Source organism: Drosophila biarmipes, chromosome 2L (assembly GCF_025231255.1).
Source record: "Drosophila biarmipes strain raj3 chromosome 2L, RU_DBia_V1.1, whole genome shotgun sequence".
In the NCBI taxonomy this organism is placed as follows: domain Eukaryota; kingdom Metazoa; phylum Arthropoda; class Insecta; order Diptera; family Drosophilidae; genus Drosophila; species Drosophila biarmipes.
The window spans coordinates 9,765,861-9,785,353 of record NC_066612.1 but is presented as its reverse complement, the minus strand read 5'-3'; the positions used below and the strand labels follow the sequence as shown (position 1 = coordinate 9,785,353).

At 41.9% G+C, this 19,493-nt stretch overlaps 1 protein-coding gene across 3 annotated transcripts in view; it reads right to left on the bottom strand.

The window, feature by feature from the left end:
• Nucleotides 1-7,831: 7,831 nt before the first annotated feature.
• LOC108032588 (voltage-dependent calcium channel subunit alpha-2/delta-4) overlaps nt 7,832-19,493 on the bottom strand; it is a 42,614-nt gene continuing 30,952 nt past the window's right edge. For 2 of the 3 annotated variants that reach the window (XM_017106496.3, XM_050885737.1), the window contains exons 5-17: nt 15,917-16,390; nt 15,479-15,760; nt 14,714-15,421; nt 14,384-14,597; nt 14,123-14,328; nt 13,803-14,032; nt 13,385-13,417; nt 13,100-13,204; nt 12,782-13,043; nt 12,133-12,618; nt 11,920-12,075; nt 11,702-11,858; nt 7,832-11,635 (exon numbers count right to left, since the gene is read on the bottom strand). In XM_017106496.3, the coding sequence (XP_016961985.1) occupies nt 11,442-11,635; nt 11,702-11,858; nt 11,920-12,075; nt 12,133-12,618; nt 12,782-13,043; nt 13,100-13,204; nt 13,385-13,417; nt 13,803-14,032; nt 14,123-14,328; nt 14,384-14,597; nt 14,714-15,421; nt 15,479-15,760; nt 15,917-16,390 (3,507 nt within the window). In that variant the 3' untranslated portion in view covers nt 7,832-11,441. The remainder of the gene's footprint in view (nt 11,636-11,701; nt 11,859-11,919; nt 12,076-12,132; nt 12,619-12,781; nt 13,044-13,099; nt 13,205-13,384; nt 13,418-13,802; nt 14,033-14,122; nt 14,329-14,383; nt 14,598-14,713; nt 15,422-15,478; nt 15,761-15,916; nt 16,391-19,493) is intronic. The other variant, XM_044093931.2, reaches the window with a different exon arrangement.

Below are 19,493 nucleotides of genomic sequence, written 5' to 3'. Positions count from 1 at the left end.
TTGATTCGCAATCGAGTTAGCAACGTGGTGTGTTGGGTGGGATCGGGAAATGGAAATGGAAATGGAAAAGAGGAAGGCTAATGCATTCGGCTGAACTGTGTGAGAAGTTTCTGAAGTAGTTCCCGCCCTGTTTGCCATGCATCATAAATCCGCTTTGTGACCGCAAGCCCCGGAGCCGCAGCACAGCCCTTTGGGCCGGGTCAAGTGGACAAAGTGGTCAAGTGGCTGATTAGCCTTTAATTTGAGGCCCTTTGTTAATTAAGATCCGGTGAGCGCGCCGGGTCATCGGAGATGGATAGCTGGCTGGCTGCCACTAAAAGCCCCTGCTCCCCGTCCAGGGACAAAAGTAATTATATCGGGCAAGGGGTTTGTTCGATGTCCATTCAATTTTCGCTCTCATTTCGGGGTGTGGGCATGGTCGTGGGCGTGGAGTTGTGTGCTAATTTCCGGTGCTCATATTTGGCAGACAGTCACGCCACGCCCACTTACACAGCGACAGCAGCAACAAATTGCACCACATCCGGCGACGATGTCGATGACGTTGCTCCATGTTAATGATGACCATCCATGGCGATGCGATGACCAGGCGACGCAGGACTGAGGACTGAGGAGCAATTCAATTGCAGTCTCCACGGTGGAAAGTACAAACCACAGTAAACCAAGGGAAACAACAGCCAGTGGCCGACAGCCTTGTAACTGTCAGGCATAACATACTAAATCTATTATCCACTCACACAGGGCGAAGTCCCCCACTTTTGCTTTCCCCCCAATGTTTACTAACAAAAATACGCTGGGGGCTCTAAGGGAATTTGCCCAATGTTAAAAAATACACAATAAAATGTGCCATGAATACATGGAACTTTATAGAAATGGTTTAATTGTTTGGATATATTTTAATTTAAATGCATAAAATGTTTTATAAACATACATTTTTGCACATTAAACTGGTTTTATTAATAAAGATATATTTTTACGATTAATTTGTAGATAGCAGATACGTTGTTGAATCCGCAAAGTACTAAAACTGTTGAGCTGTTGTTCCCGCCCCATGCGTCACGAGCAACCCGAATGCCCAAGAGTTGTGGCAAAAACAGCCATCAAATGCTCATTCAATGCGCTGCATTGTCCTCCTCCTTTATCCTGCCGGCTGTCCAGTCAACCGGCGAGTGTCCTGCAACACCCCCTTCCACTGACCACTGTCCACTGTCCACTCTCCACTCCCTCCCCCCAAAAGTGTTTGCAGCAATCAGTTATGACCCTTTTGTAACAGCAGCAGTGGCACGAGCAACAACCATGCACATTTCTGGCATCCTTGGCAACTTGCTTGCCCACTTCCTGTGGCGATTGTCAACAGAGAATGTTGGTTATGCTTTTTTTGGTTTTTTTTTTTGTCGGTTTTATCCCCGGGGGCATGACGTTGGCAGCCTCTATAAATCTGCACAAATTGGCAGCCCTGTGGCTGCATTAAAAAATATTTTATAAAAGAGCAAAAGTAAATAAATACAGCGCGAAAACGAAGGCCAGGCACATGTTGCCAGTCGTTTCTTTATGCGGTGTCCTCCCGGGCCATCTATACGTATTTTTTTGCCAGCATCTGTTTGTTTATTTATGCTTGCAACGTTTATAAATCGCTTTCCAAAAAATACGCAGCCGGAAGGAGCAGAGCACAAGGCGAAATCGGTGACTGACCAAGCGACACATCCTTGGCATTCCCATCCCCATCCCCATTCCCACTCCCACTCCCATTTCCATTCCCCTGCCACAAAGGTGACTGCGAACAACGTGGCGTATGCGCGCTGTCCTCGATTGAGTTGTCACGGCTGGCCGGCTGCACTTTGGACCCCCTGAGCCACCAGCCAGAGCCCACCCCCTGGTGGCGACTTCCTCCTGGCCTGGCTTGCTGCATGCTGACCACACAACTTCATAAATCAGTCGACAAAACCGCATCGAGCGCTGGCGTTTTGATGACCTTATTACCTGTCAGCCAGGAGTCGCAATTCCAGAAGCTAAGCAATGTTAAATATTTAAACGATGCATAGTGACAATCGCCCTGGTTGCATAAATAAAATTAATTTTAAAAATATAAATATAAAAGTGGATATTTTAATATTTCATAATTTATTAAAGATCAAAGATAAAGCAATATTACTGGCATTTAAGTAAGCTAAAATGTATTCATATATGTCTTATCTAAAATGTTTAATGTAACTTGCTTGTATTTTTAAAAAGTTTATATAAAGTAAATTAATTCATATATCTTTTTTTTATTATAAAACAAAAAATATCAGTTTTAATGTTTACATTATAAAATTGATTGATAAGGATTTTATGTTTGAATTTTATAACACAACACAACACAAAAAGCATTATATATATAATATATGTTAATAATCTCATATAAATTTTAAAATTATTAAAAAGTTGCAAAAGCTTACTCTCAGTATTTAAAAAATAAATATGTTTTTTTGTCCAGTACCAATCCATTTTATCACACTGTGCCTCGCAGGTGCACTCGGTGCTTGGCCATTGATTTGGCTTGCTTCGAGTGGGTCGCGCGGAGCCGGGCTCACCTCGTTGCGTTTGGCTTCTGAATCGAATCACGCGCCTTCCGCATCGCAAATATTTGCCCACTGGCGATATTTCATTTGCCTCCCCGACTCCGAGGCGGACAACTCATAAATCTTTGAGGACGAGGACTGATGGGTCGATGGGCAAACGAATGTAATCGGGGGAAAGTTTCCGTTTTCATTGAGGGCTAGGCAACCGCTGAAGGAGCAATCGTTAGACTGACAAACAGACATCGCCATCACGTCGACCGCGGACGGAGACGCAGGCGGAGGCGGAGGCGGAGGTGGAGTTCGGCCGAGAGAGAATCGAAATCAATATTTTCATCAGAATGAAAAATGACCTGGCCAGCAGAAGAGTGGGCGGCGGGAAATTGTCCAGCATCCATAAAACCACTTGAAGCAGCCGTAAGCGATTCGGGAGCCCGTTTTGAATGAAGTGCGGCATCTTCTGGGGCTTTAGGGCCTTATATTTATTGTATTCCAGTGATTAGCGAAAATAACTCGAGCAGCTACGTGAATTTGCAAACGTCGCATAATTGATTAAACACGCAAAACCAGCGACTTAATCAACGGGGCGAGCAACGTGGCGTATACGCAATGCGAGCGGAAAGTATCCTTGAGTCGCCGGGCATGCCAATGAAGCTTGAGGAGCGGTGACGAGCAAGAGATTCGGATCGAAAATACAGATACAGAACAGGCAGAACAGAAGAAAAAACACAAAGACACCAATCAGCAGGAAAAACAATGAGGGGCTTGAAATTGGCAAGGGATGGGGTCGTAGATGAAGTAAGGAACTTAATAGACGGAGCAGATGGGTTCGCCTTCAGGTACATGGATTACCAGAGGGCCTTGGTGGGGTTGTTATAGATTAGGGACATTCGTCAATTTCCCACAAGATGCAAGCCTTTAAGACATAAACGATAACTTGAATCATAATAGTCTTTAAGTTCAAAGCAATCTGTTGAAAGGGGACTAGTCTATTAGGAATCAGTAATAGCTTGTAGCATTGTAACCAATAAATAAATAGACCATAAAAATATAAGGCTATTTTTATTTGATGCTTTCATACATTCACCGTTGAACAGTGCATATAAATAATAATAAGCATATGAAGGATCTATGTTTTAAAATAGTACCTCTTTATAATAACAAAAACCATTTATATAAATAACAATGGATTATTTTATTAAGTTATCAGTTAACTTGTTACTTCTGAAATGGTGGCAGTAAATTAACCTACCTAAGCTGCTAGATTCACTTTTTAAGGCTCTTATACACTAGGCCTCTGTTTGGGGTCCCTCCTGGCCCCCAAAAATCTATTAGTAAATCTAGGCTACGTCCTTATTCCAAAAACCCAAAATGTATTAGTGTATCTGGGCTTAGTCATATTGACAGTATCCGTTTCTTCATCGTCTCGAGCACCCTCTCGTTGTGTTTTCTGGCTTTGTTGCCGCTTTTGGCTGCCGCTGGTGTTGTTATTGTTCCTGTTTCGGGCACACTCTGCTACGTGACACTGACATGGATTTTCGAGTTGTTTGTCGCTGCGCTGCGAGTGTGTCTTTCGTTGCCCGCCCGGGGAGGTCCTTTATGTCCTTAGAGGCACTCGCACACACGTGCTCGCTTATGAGGTGCCGTTCCATCGCTGCCTACCCGTTCATTTGGCATGTTCGTGCCCCAGGACCTACTTGCACTTTGTCAATTCGCAAATCTTTTTGTGCGCCATTCTTTTAGCCGAATTTAGCCGCTGTCTCCGTCATCAAGGGAAACCCACACCCACTGTGTGGGGGCGCAGGGGCAAAGTTTACAGAACTAAAGCCGAACAAATGTTGCGGGGAAATCGGGGCAGCAATCCTAAGAGCTTCAGGCCTCGGCGGTGGCTGTGGCTCGAGCGTTTCCACAATTGTGCGAGTTAACTTTGATGAATTCAATTATTTGAGCACAACATACAGTCTTCTCCATTTGCATAAAGCTTTTGTCAAAATGCTAGCAATCTTTTGTTTTCTTGTTGCCTGTAGGAAGTCTGAACAAAATTATTGTCTAAGGTCAATAATAAAGAAAAGTATTTTTTGGAAAGATAAATATTTAACAGAATATTTAACAGATACAAATAAATAAATCAGAATTTTTTCTCTAATTTTCTCCAAGTCTCTTTTACTTCTAGACTATTATTCTGAACGCAGCTGTGCCGCTGTGCACGTATTTTGCCATCGCCCTCGTTCGATGAGTTTGTCCCCGTCGTCGTGCTTAGAAGGAATTGAAATTCCCCCATGTCTCACGTCCCCACAGTCTTCGTCTCAATCTGTAAAGTGGATTTATTTCGTCGAAATCGAAAGTTGATTTCTCCCATATCCCATATCCCCACGGCCGTGTGTGTGTCATTGTGTCACGCCCCACTGTATACGGCTGTACAGTCGTACCCTTTACCATCTGCCAGTCTCTAGGTCCTTGGTGTGTGGGCGAAACATTAAAGGATTTATCAATTTACGCAATGGAAGTTTCGGAAGTCAAACAGGTTATTCTTCCGCCAGATTTGTGCCTTATTATATAGTTGCGGGGTGATTGATTAAATTGTTTCCAGGCCCCTGGAGGGCCTGGGAAAAAGTTCGGAAAACTCGGGGGTTGAGGGCTAAAGGAGTTAAGTAATAAGTTTGATCCTTGATTGAAATTACCCGAGGGCCGTCGAGGGATTTCGGAAACCTCAAAGAACTTCAGTGGCTTTTGAAGCAGAGCTGCAATAACTTAATTTATCGGTAATCAATTCATGTCCTTTCACTATTGTGGGCTGTTTATACCAAGAACAAAGATTTGAATCCAATGCAATTTTTCTTGATTTATAATAAATTTACATACATTGCTCACTAACTATAATCATATTAATGCATCCTTTGGCAAACAATCCTGGCATACATTAGCCCCCCTTGGATAAGTAATCTCATCAGCTGCATTTGCTGAGTCAAAAACGTCAAATTAACGCCAGGAGCAGGGATTCAAATTCAACCATAAACAAGTTCAAATGCAAATTGCTTTTAGCGGTCGGAACAACAAAAGCGAGGGCAGTCCGCAGAAGCCACAGCAAAACTGAGGGCAGAATTATGGCTGGCACTGTAGCACTGTAGCACTGAAGCACTGAAAGCTCTGAGGTCAACATATTATGCTTTATTAACGACGAGCATCGTAAAAATTGTAAATGGAAATTTCAACTTGGTTTACGATTATGCGCCGGGTCGTCAGGAATATCAGCCAACATTGGTGGGCAAGTGGTAAGGAGCACGAATGGCGAATGCTACTGCAAATTGGTCGCAAACAATGCAAACAGTTAAAACCAAAATTGAAAAAATAAAATCTCCTGAATTGCAATTAAACGATTTCATGCATATATGTAAATGCGTTGCATAATGCCCAATTGCCGGAATCCGCGGAGCCATGCGAAATGAAATTACAAAATGTAACCATCAGCAGCAACAGATCCCAGTTCCCCCAACAACAACCGGGCCAATTGCAATAACAATGTAAACACTGCCAACCACTGGGCCAACCCATAACAACAACTATTAAATTAATGTTGAAAACTGAAATCAATTTATTTGTAGAAAATCATGACGCATGAGGGAGCATCCGAGGCGGGGGAGAAGGGGAACGAGGGGCCCTCCACTCACATTATTTAATGAATAAATCAGAATGACTCGCCCTGTGTCCAGCAAATAACCACGACAAATAACCAAAATCACACAAAATTCAATTGCAGCGGTCCACACGAAAAAGCCAACAATCACAATCATTTTTAGCCGTTCTTCAAATCGTTTTCCAATCAAAATCGATCCGGTTGCTTTTTTGGCGGGCTCTGTGATTTGTTTGATTTCCATGTGAAGGAGAATTTATAGTTAAGTTAAGTAGTTAAGTTTCAAATATATGTTTTTATTTTATTCAATAGGTTATGTTATTTTCTTCTTCATTTGAAATATTGTACAATTTGGAATTAAATTTTAGATTTAAAATTTTATCTATTTACAAAGAGATGTTTTTAAAGTTAAGAGTACTTATGTAAACCATATAAAGAAATTAGTTGGCAATGGCTAATTAAATATATGAAGTAAATTTCAAACAGTTGACATGGATAATATGGGTTCCCCTCTAATAATTATAGTCAAAAAATTACAATTTTCCATAAAATTCCTGCCAAACTAAATCCATAGAAGATTTCCAATGTCATCCTAAAGGCGAATTAATTAAATAGTCTTAACTTAATCAGAACACAAGCACATTTATTCACACATCATTGTGCATATATGTACGTATTGCAACAAACATATTTTGCCAATTTACAAGCATATTTATTTTTTCAATGGCAAACCAGTGCAGAGCTCAATCCAGGTTCAGGCATGCCAACGAGTCCCGGGAGCCTTCTAGTTGGCCAATTAAATTCAAATACATAATTGATAAGCGGCTAATTTAACGGCTCGGCGCACAGAGCTGAAATAACAACAATACGGGGCAATAATGACAGGAATAACAATATGCACGAAGGGTCGAATTAATGACAAGTAACAGGATAACGATTTCAGCACGAACTCAAACACAACTGGCCCATCGGCCGGCTCAAGCCGAAATCGAAGTCCCATTGCCACGGACATTTGTAGTTTATTTGATTTGAATTTTGTGGACAGTACAGAGAGTGTAAATATGCCCCATAATACAGTTTTGTTTGGCTGAAAAGTTTCCGTTTCCATGTCGGGCTTGCCATATAAATAAGTTAAGTAGTTGTGTCAAATTTATTTGATTACGCAATTTATAATTTGCGCTTATCCCCTGGGAGGGATCACGTGCCACGGAGTCCAGACTGCCATATCGCAATTTGGGCATTTGATTTGTGTTTGCCATGCGTAATTGCGCACCGGAAGTGCAGGACGTCATTAATGATGCGCCCCATGCATTTCAATTCTGCCCAGTTTGTTTCGTTTGTGGGTGGAAACCACAAAACTATTTAAGATAGCGCAGATACGATACACTGGCGCCACCTGCATGTTTATAAAGACACTAAGCCTCAAATTTACCCTGCAGATGGTTCCGCTTTAAGCCGTTTGGTGTCGCACTGCAACATAACTTCAGCAGCTTACATTTTACATGTAAAATGGAAAGCAGCGTAGGAAACAAATTTTGAGGCCCGGTCACACAGCCTTTAGTCTTCCACTGGTAATCAAATGTTGTTCTAACATTTCTGTTAAAAATAATGCATTTATCTGCCTCTAAAAGAAAACCACTTTATTTATTTTGTAATACCTTTTGTCATTTATTTCTCCATTCATTCTCTTCTTATGCTCTTTTCTGTTCCTTCGTTCATATTATGTATTTATAATATTTTTAGTTGTTCATCTTCCTGTTTAATGTTGAATCTTAACTTGGTTTTAATTATATTATTTATGTATACCATTTACTTATAATTTCCAGTTTGTAATTAGAATAATGAGCAAGTTTATATTAATTTATAATTAATTTATGTAAGTATGCGGTTTACTTTCTTTCGTTTTCCCTTAACAGTTAGGCTTTTTGCAAATGTCTTCTTTTACGTTCACTAATGTTTAATAGTGTTCATTTCTTTTAAACTATTCCGCGAAATTCTTTGTAGACATTCCATACAAAATAACATAAGCTTTGTCTATAGGTGTAAGTGTGTTTTTTTGTAGAACTAAAAACGTTTTTTTATTTATCCAAATTTTAAGCCGTTTTGAACAATTTCGATATTTTTGCAAGCCTTTTTGCGGGTCTGTGGAATATACAGAATGTTTATGACTTACATGTGTGTACTTTATGTATTCCATACTGTTTTGGTTTTGCTTTAAACATTTATATTTTCAAATTTCATAATGACAAATTTAATGAAACAACAATTTTTCTCACAATTAAAAGTTGCTTGGATTTTTTTAGTTTTATTATTTAAATGTGTTTGACAGCAATAACAGAATTTATTTACCTCGATTATTCAGTAACTGTTTTGTTTTTCTTAATTTGACATGAATGTTTGCTTACTTTTCACGTGTTCTTATAATGATTATTCGGTCTCAATTTAAATACTAAACGTGGCAATTAAAATGTAAGAAAATTAATCCAAACAAAGAGCGGCAAATCATAAAAGTTGGGATTGCTCCGATTCTCTGTGTAAATTTATGAAGAGAGGGATGAGTTTTTAGGGGATCGTTTTGTTACATGTTCTATATACGTTATTTTTTTTTTTCTTTTGTTTCGGATGGCTTTATATAAATGTTCCATATAGAAAGATGCTTGTATATAGGGTTTATAGAGAGCAAAAGTATGTTCATATTTTAATTATAGTTCATTTTGTTTTCCTTTTCTTGTGGTTTTGTTCTAGCAAAAAGCACGATTTCCAAAAAGCAAAAATCGCATTGTCAAAAATTTGATTTAATTCGTAAGTTAATAATGGTAGATTTAATTGTTTTTCACTTTGTTTTCCATTCCATTAAGACCAATAAACATTACATTCGTATTTTTTTTTGTTGTTTTCTTCTTTTTCAATATATGCATATGCCTTTAGAAAATTATGGACTACACATACAAACATTCGATTTCCTTATAAAAATAAACAAACATAGAAAATCTTGCAGAACAGTATTATATTATTACATTCTTCAGTAAAGATTTATTTTCCTTTAATTCTTATGCTTTTCTTTTGTATCTTGATATGGAATTGTTGTTTTGCAAAAGTTGAATACATAAATATGTTTATTACTTTCGAGTTGAATGCGAAGGAATTGAATGCCATTTTACAGTGGATTTGTGGTGAACAGGAGTGAGTGAGAATGTTGCTGATGCCGGAAGATACCGGATGTTGGATAGCGATCTTAACTGTACGGAGTGTATATTGTGTTCTGCCTTCGGTGGCCTACCAGGTAAATCCATTGTCGTTTCTCACACATTCCCACCCACACGCCACTTAAAGTCAGTCAAGGTCCCCAGCTGTGCACACACGCGAGCAAACATAGAACAATCACCCAAATCAATGCCAATCATCCAACCTTTCACGCACTCCAGCTCAGATTACGCATACGCACGGGTGTCCCGCCGTAGCATTGCAACATCGTCATCGTTTAACAAACAGCTCTTATGAGTTACGACTTACAATTGATTACTCGGTTTAAGTTGTGTGCTAAATTAGGTTTATTACATATTTACTATATATTAAGTATTCTGCTAATATTTCTTCTAATGCTTGTATGATCCTCTGCCCGCTCTTCCTTCTGCCGCCCTAACTACCTACATTATCTAACCTTCTAATGGGTGTAAGAATGTTTCTTTTTTTCATAATATTCTTTTTTATTTCCCCTGTTTTCGCTGACAACTTAGAGCTGAACAGGTGACCCAGAGAGAAAGTTTTGAAATTGTGTATGCTTGGTTAATGACTTTTCGAGTTAAATGTTTTAATATATATTTCCTTATATAATCGTATTTTTTAGTTTAAGTTAATTAGTAGGTATTGATTTATAAATTGTTTTACTTTGTTTGGATTTCATTTTTCGTTAAGTATTTTTAATGGAAGACATTTTTTATACAAGTTTAAGACACAGAAAATATTCTTTCTTTATATTTTGTATATGTTTGTATGTGTTTTCTTGTGTTGAGATTTGGTGAGTGTAGGTGTTAATATGTAAGTGTTTCGAGTAATTTGGTTTTAAATAGTTTTGTTTATTAGTTTAGAAAAGAAACAAATATTCTTTACTCAGAACTCCGATAGATATGTAAATTTCTATGTAGGCCTATTAAATAAAACGAAACACAAAGAATATTCGATATAGTCTAGAATTCAATGAAACGATTACTCTAGTTGACCGATTCGGTTTTCGACATCCGCATCTTTTTATATGAATGAGGTTTGTATAAAAATGTATATAAAATAAATTATTATTTCATTTCCACTTTCTTTTATTATTTATTTATTTTTTGTTTTCTGCAAAACTAGTCAAATATTTTTTTAATAATTAACTTGTTTTTCCATTGTATTTTCTTTGCTTTACTCTGTTCAAAATTAGATGTCAACCACATACATACACTTCAGATATGAACTGGCTATATCATTGTTCTGGTTTTATTTTGGTTTTTGGTGTGCTTTTGTTGTTTTTACATTGCTGTCGGGTATTTCAAGTCTTCCGTTTGTTCAGTGAATTCGATATCTTTCGGTTGTAAAATATATAATACTTGATATTTGTGCGTACGCAGTTGAGTGCAAAAGTAACTCCATTTATTTAGTTTTTAAGTTGTACGATAGAAAACAGGAAAAATAACGAATTATTTATCGGTAGGAATTTTGCTCATATTGAATATTTTCTGATACTATTTACATAATCCGACTGATAACTGCTTTTCCCTCATTATTATAATCAGTTTATCATTCTTGCACTGCATTTTTGCATCTCTTAATTTGTATTACGGTTAAAATCAATAGATAAATGGTAAACAAAGCTCGTTCTTGAAAGTATTTATTTTCGACTAAACAATTTAGTTTTAAATGCTACTCGTATTGCACATACAGAATTTATGTTTAGCTATCGTTTTGTCTAATTGTCAATGAAATTCTTGTCCTGCAAATTATTGTCTACAAACATAGGGATATAAACTTGTTACTATTATCTGTGTAACGTTGCTCGTATTGCGAATCATCTAATAAATACATATTTGATTTTTCCTTTACCTCACTTAGTGGTATGAGGTTTACTAACAGCTCCCACTTCGATCTCAAACGAAACAAACTCAAACTGCGTATTTCTTTCGATCAAAAGAAACTCTCTAGCCTTCTCAACCGCTTATTATTGTATTCGACACAAAAATAGTGCAAACCTAACATTCAAAACGCATTTAGTGCTCATATCACGCGTTGGCCAGCACAAAGGTCACGGTGACCATTAGGAGATGGGCCACAATCACCGAGCCGGACATGTGCAGCAGGGTGCTGCCACGCCCACACTGCTGTATCTCGATCTCTTCGGGATGATAGTTGATGCACTTTTTAGGTCGGCGCCGCGACTCCTGCTCTTGATCCTGGCGTCTCGTACTGCAGGCTCCTGCGAATTCAAGACAAGAAAGCGAATGAACTAGAGTGTCCTAACACATTACCGATCAATACCCACCGATTATGCCCGCCTCCTCCATGGGCTCGATGTCCAGTTGCTTGGAGCCGCATGGACACAGGGTGTCCACCACCAGCAGGATCAGATTGCTGTGCGGGATCTTCTGGACGCTGAAAGGACGCTCGCAACCAGACGCATGACAGTTGGTTAGTTTACCCTAAAGAGAGGTAAGACATTAGGTTTCCCCTGGTCAGGTTATGCGTAGGATCTACACCCACCTTGAGCGGATTGTTCTGACCACCCTGGTTGAGCCGCTCCGGCTGAAGCATGTAGAGATCTGTGCGCAGATCGCAGCGTCTGGCATTATGGGGATCCGGTGAGAATCGCGGTCCCACATGGGGCTTATGCTGTCTAGGTGGTGGTGTCGTATATTCCTAGAAAACCAAACACAATTAAAAGGAATATTCCTACTTCCCATCTTAAAGCCCTACCACATCTGCCGTGGTGAAGAACTCATCCATTTCCTGGTCCACCTGCATGTTGTATTCATTTTCATTCCCGAACTCGTACTCATCAGAGTAATTGTTGTCCACAAACACAACGTCCTCGTTGTCGTAGGTGTACTCTTCCTGCGGCCACGCCCTCAGCGACGCCGGCATAAAGGACAACCAAGTGGCGCTCAGGGCCAGGAGATGATTGAAGAACCAGGAGCCCAGGCGATTCGGTTTCAAGATGCCACCAGCAGCCGTATAGGGATTGTCCGCATCGGAGCAGACACCCTGGTAATCGTTGACCGTCACCCTTTTGTAGATGCGATCCTGGACCAAGGAGTCCATGATGGTCCCATCGATCTGGCCGAAGAACTTGCCCGTGTGCTCCATCTCCTCCGAGATGATCACAAATCCGCTGTTATCCAGAACATAGCAGTCCAGATTGTCCGAGGCACACGTTCTCTTGCAGCCCGTCATTCCAGTGCACTAAAAGATCAAAGGTTTCAGAAAGGTCAGGTAATGTTATTTTTATTCACTACACTACCCAATTCTCGTTTTTAAAGATTTTACTAAACCGTTTCTTAAAATAGATCGAGAATAGTGTAACCCACACTCTTATCTGAGAATTATCTGAGGATAAGGCACTCACCGCTGATGTGATGTTTATGAAATGTTTCGCCAGTGAATCGTGCTGGAACTGGAGACCCACAACTCCCGCGGGAGCCTTGTGACCTCGATGCTCTACGAATATGGCATGGGAGGCGGTCACCAGGGTTGCATTCGACTTGATGGCATAACCGGAACCAAAGGGTACACTGTAAACAAAACTGTCTGGTTCCACGGAGTGCTGATCTATGGCTCGCTTGTACCAGGTCGTGTCCATGGCTCTGACATTATCCTCGCTAAAGTGTCTAGAAAATTAGAAAATGTTTAGAATATATCTATAAATCATATTTTTTGTACTTACGGTTCGGGGGTATCCTCAGGTCGCTTCACATGATCAATCCACCGGAGAAGACCAGATCTCGTAGCCACAAACGAAGTAGCAACCACAAACTTCTGGTAGCCTTGCCTAAGAATAAAAAACCAAAATATATTATTATTTTAGAACATAAAGTTGTTTAATTATTTGGGGCCAGCTTAGCATATATCTAAGGAGGTTTGTTCGAGCCTTCTCCATGGGGCTGGTCCTCTAAAGCGATTGCATTGTTTAATTCTACTCCAACTTCAATCGAGTTACTCTTTGATTTACCTCTTAAGAATTGCCATCAATGTGGCGATTGGACTATAGAAATTATTCATATAAAATTGGTGCATATCAGTTCAAAATTGCATTTGTTAAAATAAATATTTTAAGATTGTTTGCAGTGGGGAAGAATATTTTGCATTATGGTTAATCAGGTGAAAAGGTGCAGAGTTTTAGCAAAAAAGGAAAATGTTTTGCCGTCAAAGAAATAGAGTGTGGAAAATATATGCGGAGAGAAAATGGTTTTTGTGCTTTAGTAAAAGTTGTAAATAAAGCAAAAACAGTAAAGTTAAAGAAATAAATATGAAATAATATAAATTTTACAAACAAAAAGAAATATCTTAAATTAAATTAGCTTATATTCAAAAACCAAAAAAATGAAAAGACCTTATGGGTACATCCCACATTGGTCACACAAACTTACTGCTTATCCTCCTTGCCGCTGGAGGATCCCGTGGTGTTCCTGTCGAGTCCATCGGTGACCATGGCATCGCGCACCAAGCTCTGGATGAGGGTTCGATCGCAGAAGTAGGGCTCTGCCTTGCGAGATCCCTGAGAGCTGGCATGCTGCGATCCAAAGTGGCTCGATCCGGGCGGATTGCCGTTGGAGCCACTGTGCATGTTGTGATGTGGCTGCGGCGACTTGGGTCGAACCTGGTTTAGGAATAGATTTGGGTATCAGTACAGTGCCTCGATAAGGAATCCCCCCGGGTGGGGACCCGTTGCCCAAGACAGATTGCTTACCGACATCCACTTCCAACCAGGGCGTCCAGCGCGAGACAGAAAGTGCAATACCTGCTCCTCTGGCGACCCGAAGCTGGGCTCCTGATCCCGCGAGGAGTACTCGCCGGAGCTCTCCCGTTCCTTTTCCAGATCACTCACGCTATTGTACTCGCAGTACACCCAGTCGGGATGCACGCGCCAGTTGTCCCCCTTAAAGTATTCGGTAACTGCAAAAAAAAATGGTTAGTTGGACTTCCAAATGCATATCAGGTAATCCCTCACCATTGTTACGCGAATGACGGATCTCCTGCTGGGAGACAAACTCGTGGCTACCGTATTTCTCCGGGAGCACAATAGCCAGGGTGAAAGGTGTGTCCTCGATGGGACCGTAGAAGTAGCGATGCGTCCTGGTCGAAACCCTTTTCGAGTCATCGTAGTGGTTCATCACAGTGAACTCCGTCTCCCCCTCCTTGGGTTTTATCATATCGCCGCGCATCTAAAAGATGAATTATATTATTTATAAGATCTTTAAAATTATATCAACATTATATTAAACAATGGTAGGGTCATACAATCAAATTATATAAATAAATTAGAGATCGAGCCACCCACCTCGTTTAGAAGGTTCCTGTTCATTTCGATGGGTTCGTTATTATTGCCGAACTCCGTTTCCGGCAGTTCCAACTCCGTGATGTCGACCGAGGCGTACTTGGGCTTCAGCTGGTCGATGTACTGGTTGGCATCGCCCAGGGGCCGCAGATCGGGGTGGTAGAGCACCCGTCCGTTGTTATCCACGATAAAGGAATAGCCATTCGGTCCCAGCTTGTAGTGGGGGATCACCTTGCGGATCTCCTCGATGGGCACATCGGTGCCCACCACGCCCAGCAGATTGGCAACGCGCACCGAATGGTTTCGTCTATCGAAGACCGGAGTTGAAACTGTCGTCACCAGGCGTCGCTGGTACTCCGAATCGCGTCCAAGTCCTCCGGATTTCCCAGCCACAAACACCGGACTCCAGTGGACCGGATGGTCCGCCTGGTACATGATCATCGGACGAGCCATCACCAGGGCATAGTCGATCACCTTGCGGCGGGCCTCGTCGTAGTCGTTGATCTGGACAAAGAATCCCTTGTTCGAGCAGGCCATGTCGTGCAGATTGCTCCGGCTGCCGGAATCGCTGCCTATCAGGTAGGTGAAGATGCGGACGGGCATGTGCGGCCAGTTGTACTGCTTGATCACGTCCTTGTGCGACTCCGAGGTGCTTTCCGTGATCAGCATGATGGCCTGGTTGCACTGGCTGCCAGCCCCCGATTGGTTGTACTAAAATTTGAGTTTATTATTATTATGTTGATCTCTTTTATTTAGTAATATTTTTACCTTGTGCAACAAACTGAAGGCGTACTCCAAGCCCGCCGTGAAGTTGGCCGTTTCCTGCAGCTTGATGGCCTTGACGGCCGACTTAATCTCCTGGATGTTATCGGGCGTGGCCCGAACCATGCGGTCCTTGAAGCAGGGCACGGGTGTCTTGACCACCTCCGAGAAGGTGATCAGGTTCACGAAGTCGTCTTCGCCCAGGGTGTCCAGAATGTTGAAGGCGGTGGCCATGCCCAGGTCGAAGGACTTCTCTGTCATGCTCGACGAGGCGTCTAAGAGAATCATCTGTTGAAAAAGAAAGGCAATAAGTTACACAAATAGAAAATAAATTTAAAGTTAACAAATTTATATTTCGAAATAAATAAAGTACACAGACTGAAAACAATTATAATAAAATAATATATTTCAGATTAGACTTATGTCATCCTAATGGATACTCACAATGTCCTTGGGCGACGAGGCGGCCTGGACGAACCAGTTGTGCGTGCGGAAGTCGTGGATGAGTTTGCTGCCCTTGGAGCCCTCCGGCGGCCAGGCGGTGCCCGGGAAGCGGCGCAGGAAGCCCGTGGAGGAGCCAAAGTACTGCCACGACAGTGCCGGATCTTGCTCTAAGTTGTTCTGGAACAGCGGGTCCAGGTGGCCGCTCCACTGCAGCGCCGACTTAACGTCCGCCTCCTCCAAGTCGACGCCGTGCGGCACCAGAATCGAGCTTAGACTGAGATTGACCGGCAGGCGCTCGAAGCGCCGCATGAACCGGATGTCCATGTGGCGGGCTCCGTCCGCCAGCTTGCCATCGGCGTTGTATTCGTTGATCCGCCGGGCGTCGTAGTGCTGCTGTCCGCCCATCGGCGACTCTGCCTGGCCCTGGCCCTCCAGCTCCGACAGGGCCGCCTGCTCCGCGGAGTCCATCAGGCGCTGCAAGAAAGAGTTGTTGGTTACTTGAGCCAGTGCCACATCAATCTGCTTAAATATTTCTCCAGGGGTTCGGGGGCTAGTTGCAAAAGTTGCCGCGCTTTATGCAATTTATTCCCTTCGCTGCGACTTAAATTGCACAAAGCACTGGAGTTTGCTTTGCTTCATTTTGCCCTCTTTTCGGAAAACTTTTACTTCGACTTGGCTGTGTATGTATGTGGAGTATTATTCAAAGCCCTGAGTTAGCTGCGCGGGCATATCGTGCACAGTGCTTAAAATTCACCTTAAAGTATGCTACATTTATCTATTCAACAATTAAAAATGTTGGTATTTCAGAGGGTAATGTTTAGAAAAATAAATTCTATAAGAACACAATTGAATCCCTAAGGAATTTAATTTTTTGTATTTAATCTAGCTTATATTAAATTACTAAAAAAAATTGTAAAATCAAAAAAAAACAAGCAAAACCAAAAAAATATGTTTTTTGTTTAATTTCAATTAAAAGTGAATTGAATTAAGTACCCAGATTCCCCTAAATTTTTATCTTTATAGATTTTTTGAGACAAACTATTCAAATAATTTATTTAATTTTCAAGCTCTTAGGAGCATATAAATATCAATTTAATTTTTAGGAAATACTATTTAAAATGAATTCAATTTATTAAGCACTCAGATTCACCCAATTTCTTAGATAAAAAAAACTTTTCTCATGATTTTTTTTTTCCAAACTCTCAGCTCCAAATTAATCTCAATTTTAAGGTGATCAACCAGGCAGGTGATCAAGTGTTTGGGTGGACTAAACCCCTCGCATATTCAATCGCTTTCCAATTTACGTACCCGAAGGAATTCAACAATTCACTGGGACGCTGCGGGGGCTCTCGAAAAGTTGGGGCACAAATTATCTTTACAAATTTAGCTCGTTGCCCACGGTATGCATTTTCATAAGACGCAAACAAGAACTTTAGCTGCAGCGAAATTAGACCCAGAGGGGGCCCGGCTCCGTCTCCTCGTTCCGAAGGAGGACAAACACCTGCAGTTATAGACACTGGGGATGGGCCACGCCCACCGCCCGCCGCCACACGCCCCCAAGGGGATGGTGGTGCACCTGAAGATGCTGCAGTGGCTGCCGTGGCTGCCGAGCTAAGCTGCATGTGGGTGCATTGAAATAGTTCAACTACTTTGGCACAATGGGAACGTAGAGCTGGAAAATGGAATAAAACTCCTTAAGCTCGCTGGTTCTACGTACTCGGTTTTCGATTCTCTGGGGCATACAGAACCGTAGTCACCAGTCGCAGAGTCTGAAGAAGATTTCAATGTAAATTGGCTCCCGTTGGGCGGACGCCAGTGCCACGGGAATGTGTCAGCGGCTTAGACAAATGTGCAGCGGGGAGTTTTGAGGGGAAAGAATGCCAGCTGGGGGGAGGGGGGGTCGGTATAGGAAAGAAAGAAAGTTGCTGCACCGAAAACTTCTTTCCAGGTGGACCTCCCATCCCAGCTCTTTCGACGCAGCCAACTCTCAAAGTTATTTGCACATTTTCTTCGAGCTCGAATTAGTTAAGGAGTCTTAAAGTTTGCGCAGAAAGGTGTTGAGTAGCGAGCTAGTTAAGGCATTAAATAATAAACACTGCCGAAAGTGAGTCAATAGAAAGGAGCAGCATGGAGGTAAGCGACTGGTAACCAAGAGGAAGCAACCGGGAAGTTTCTATCGGATTTCGACGCTTTTCCCCGGCAGCAGCCAGATGAAACTCGGTTGCCATGGCCGCCGCAGGGCAGGTAAAAGTAGCTAAAGTTGCTCCGAAGTAGTTATTCAATTTGGAGTCTCAAACTGCAAGGAATAAAGGATTGCAAGTTAAGAGTTGAGAGTGACACAGCCCGTTTTCTCACATTTTAATTGAATTTTAAATTTATATATGTATAACCTTTAAATTTGTGCAACTCGCAATTTCAGCTAAGAGCTTCTGTTGGCTGGGATCATAGAAATTATACGTATTTTTAAGGGTGAAGAACTCCCCATAAGATGCCATTCGTCTGAACCCCCAGTTCCTTGCAAAGGCCAACCATGTCATAGCCATGTAAATAATTGCCAACATGCGTAGTCGCTTTGTCTAACACAACTCGGGATGGTACATGATGGAAAAGAGCGGCAGACAAAACACGGCCGTGTATTATGAAATATTTGTTGTACATTTTTTTGCAACAATATTATGCACTTATGGAAAGGTCGAGTGCGAAAAGAAAGGAAATGCCCGGCAAGGGGGGCGAAGCAAGAAGGTGTCTGCGAAGTGGCGAAAAAGGGTTGCACGGATGGGTGGCTAGGTGGATGGACGGACGGGTTGGTGGCTCTTGGATACCCGACCCTGAGCAATGCCCTTCCGCACACAATTCTCGGTTGACACCAGCTGGCTACCCTGTCGCTCGTCTGTGCAGCTGTCGACATCTTAACATTCAAAAGCCAACAATGACAACGCCAACGATGGTATAGGGAATGGGTATAGGGAATGGGACTGGAACCGGGTCTGGGAGACCGAGACTGGGGAGACCTGCTCAAATGTCAGCGGTGCAGTGTCTGGGCTCTGGCGGAATTAGCAAAATGCAGCTACTTGCACGCAATTTGTTCGCCAGAAGGATAAGGATAAGGACTCAAGGACTCTGGGCGCTGGGCGTTGGCTGGAGCAACAGCCTGAAAGTGTGCTGGGCACAAAAAAACGAATACGCGTTGACCATTTGCCAAGTGAAAAGCCAGATCCAGCCGAGTGATTTTCCATCCCCCAGTTCTTTTCTCCCTTCTCCGGATAATGCAAGATGTGTGTTTAAGCTACGATTTCTGTCCGACCTCAGACTTTTCGTTTCGTTTCGTTTCTTTTCCCCAGCCAGCTCTCCTTTCTTTTTCAGCGAATTTTTTCCCAGCAGTCTCTGCAATATATTTGCCATCTGAATGGACGTGCCAAATGTTGAAGCAATAAGTTGTGCAGCCGAAAAAGAAATTTATATTACGTTTTAATATGAGTTCAGTTAAATATTTGACGACGTTCGGGGGAGTTTCCTTTGTACGTGAACCCCTGATTAGTATGACTGGCCCAGTGGCAAAGGGGACTGAGTGACATCA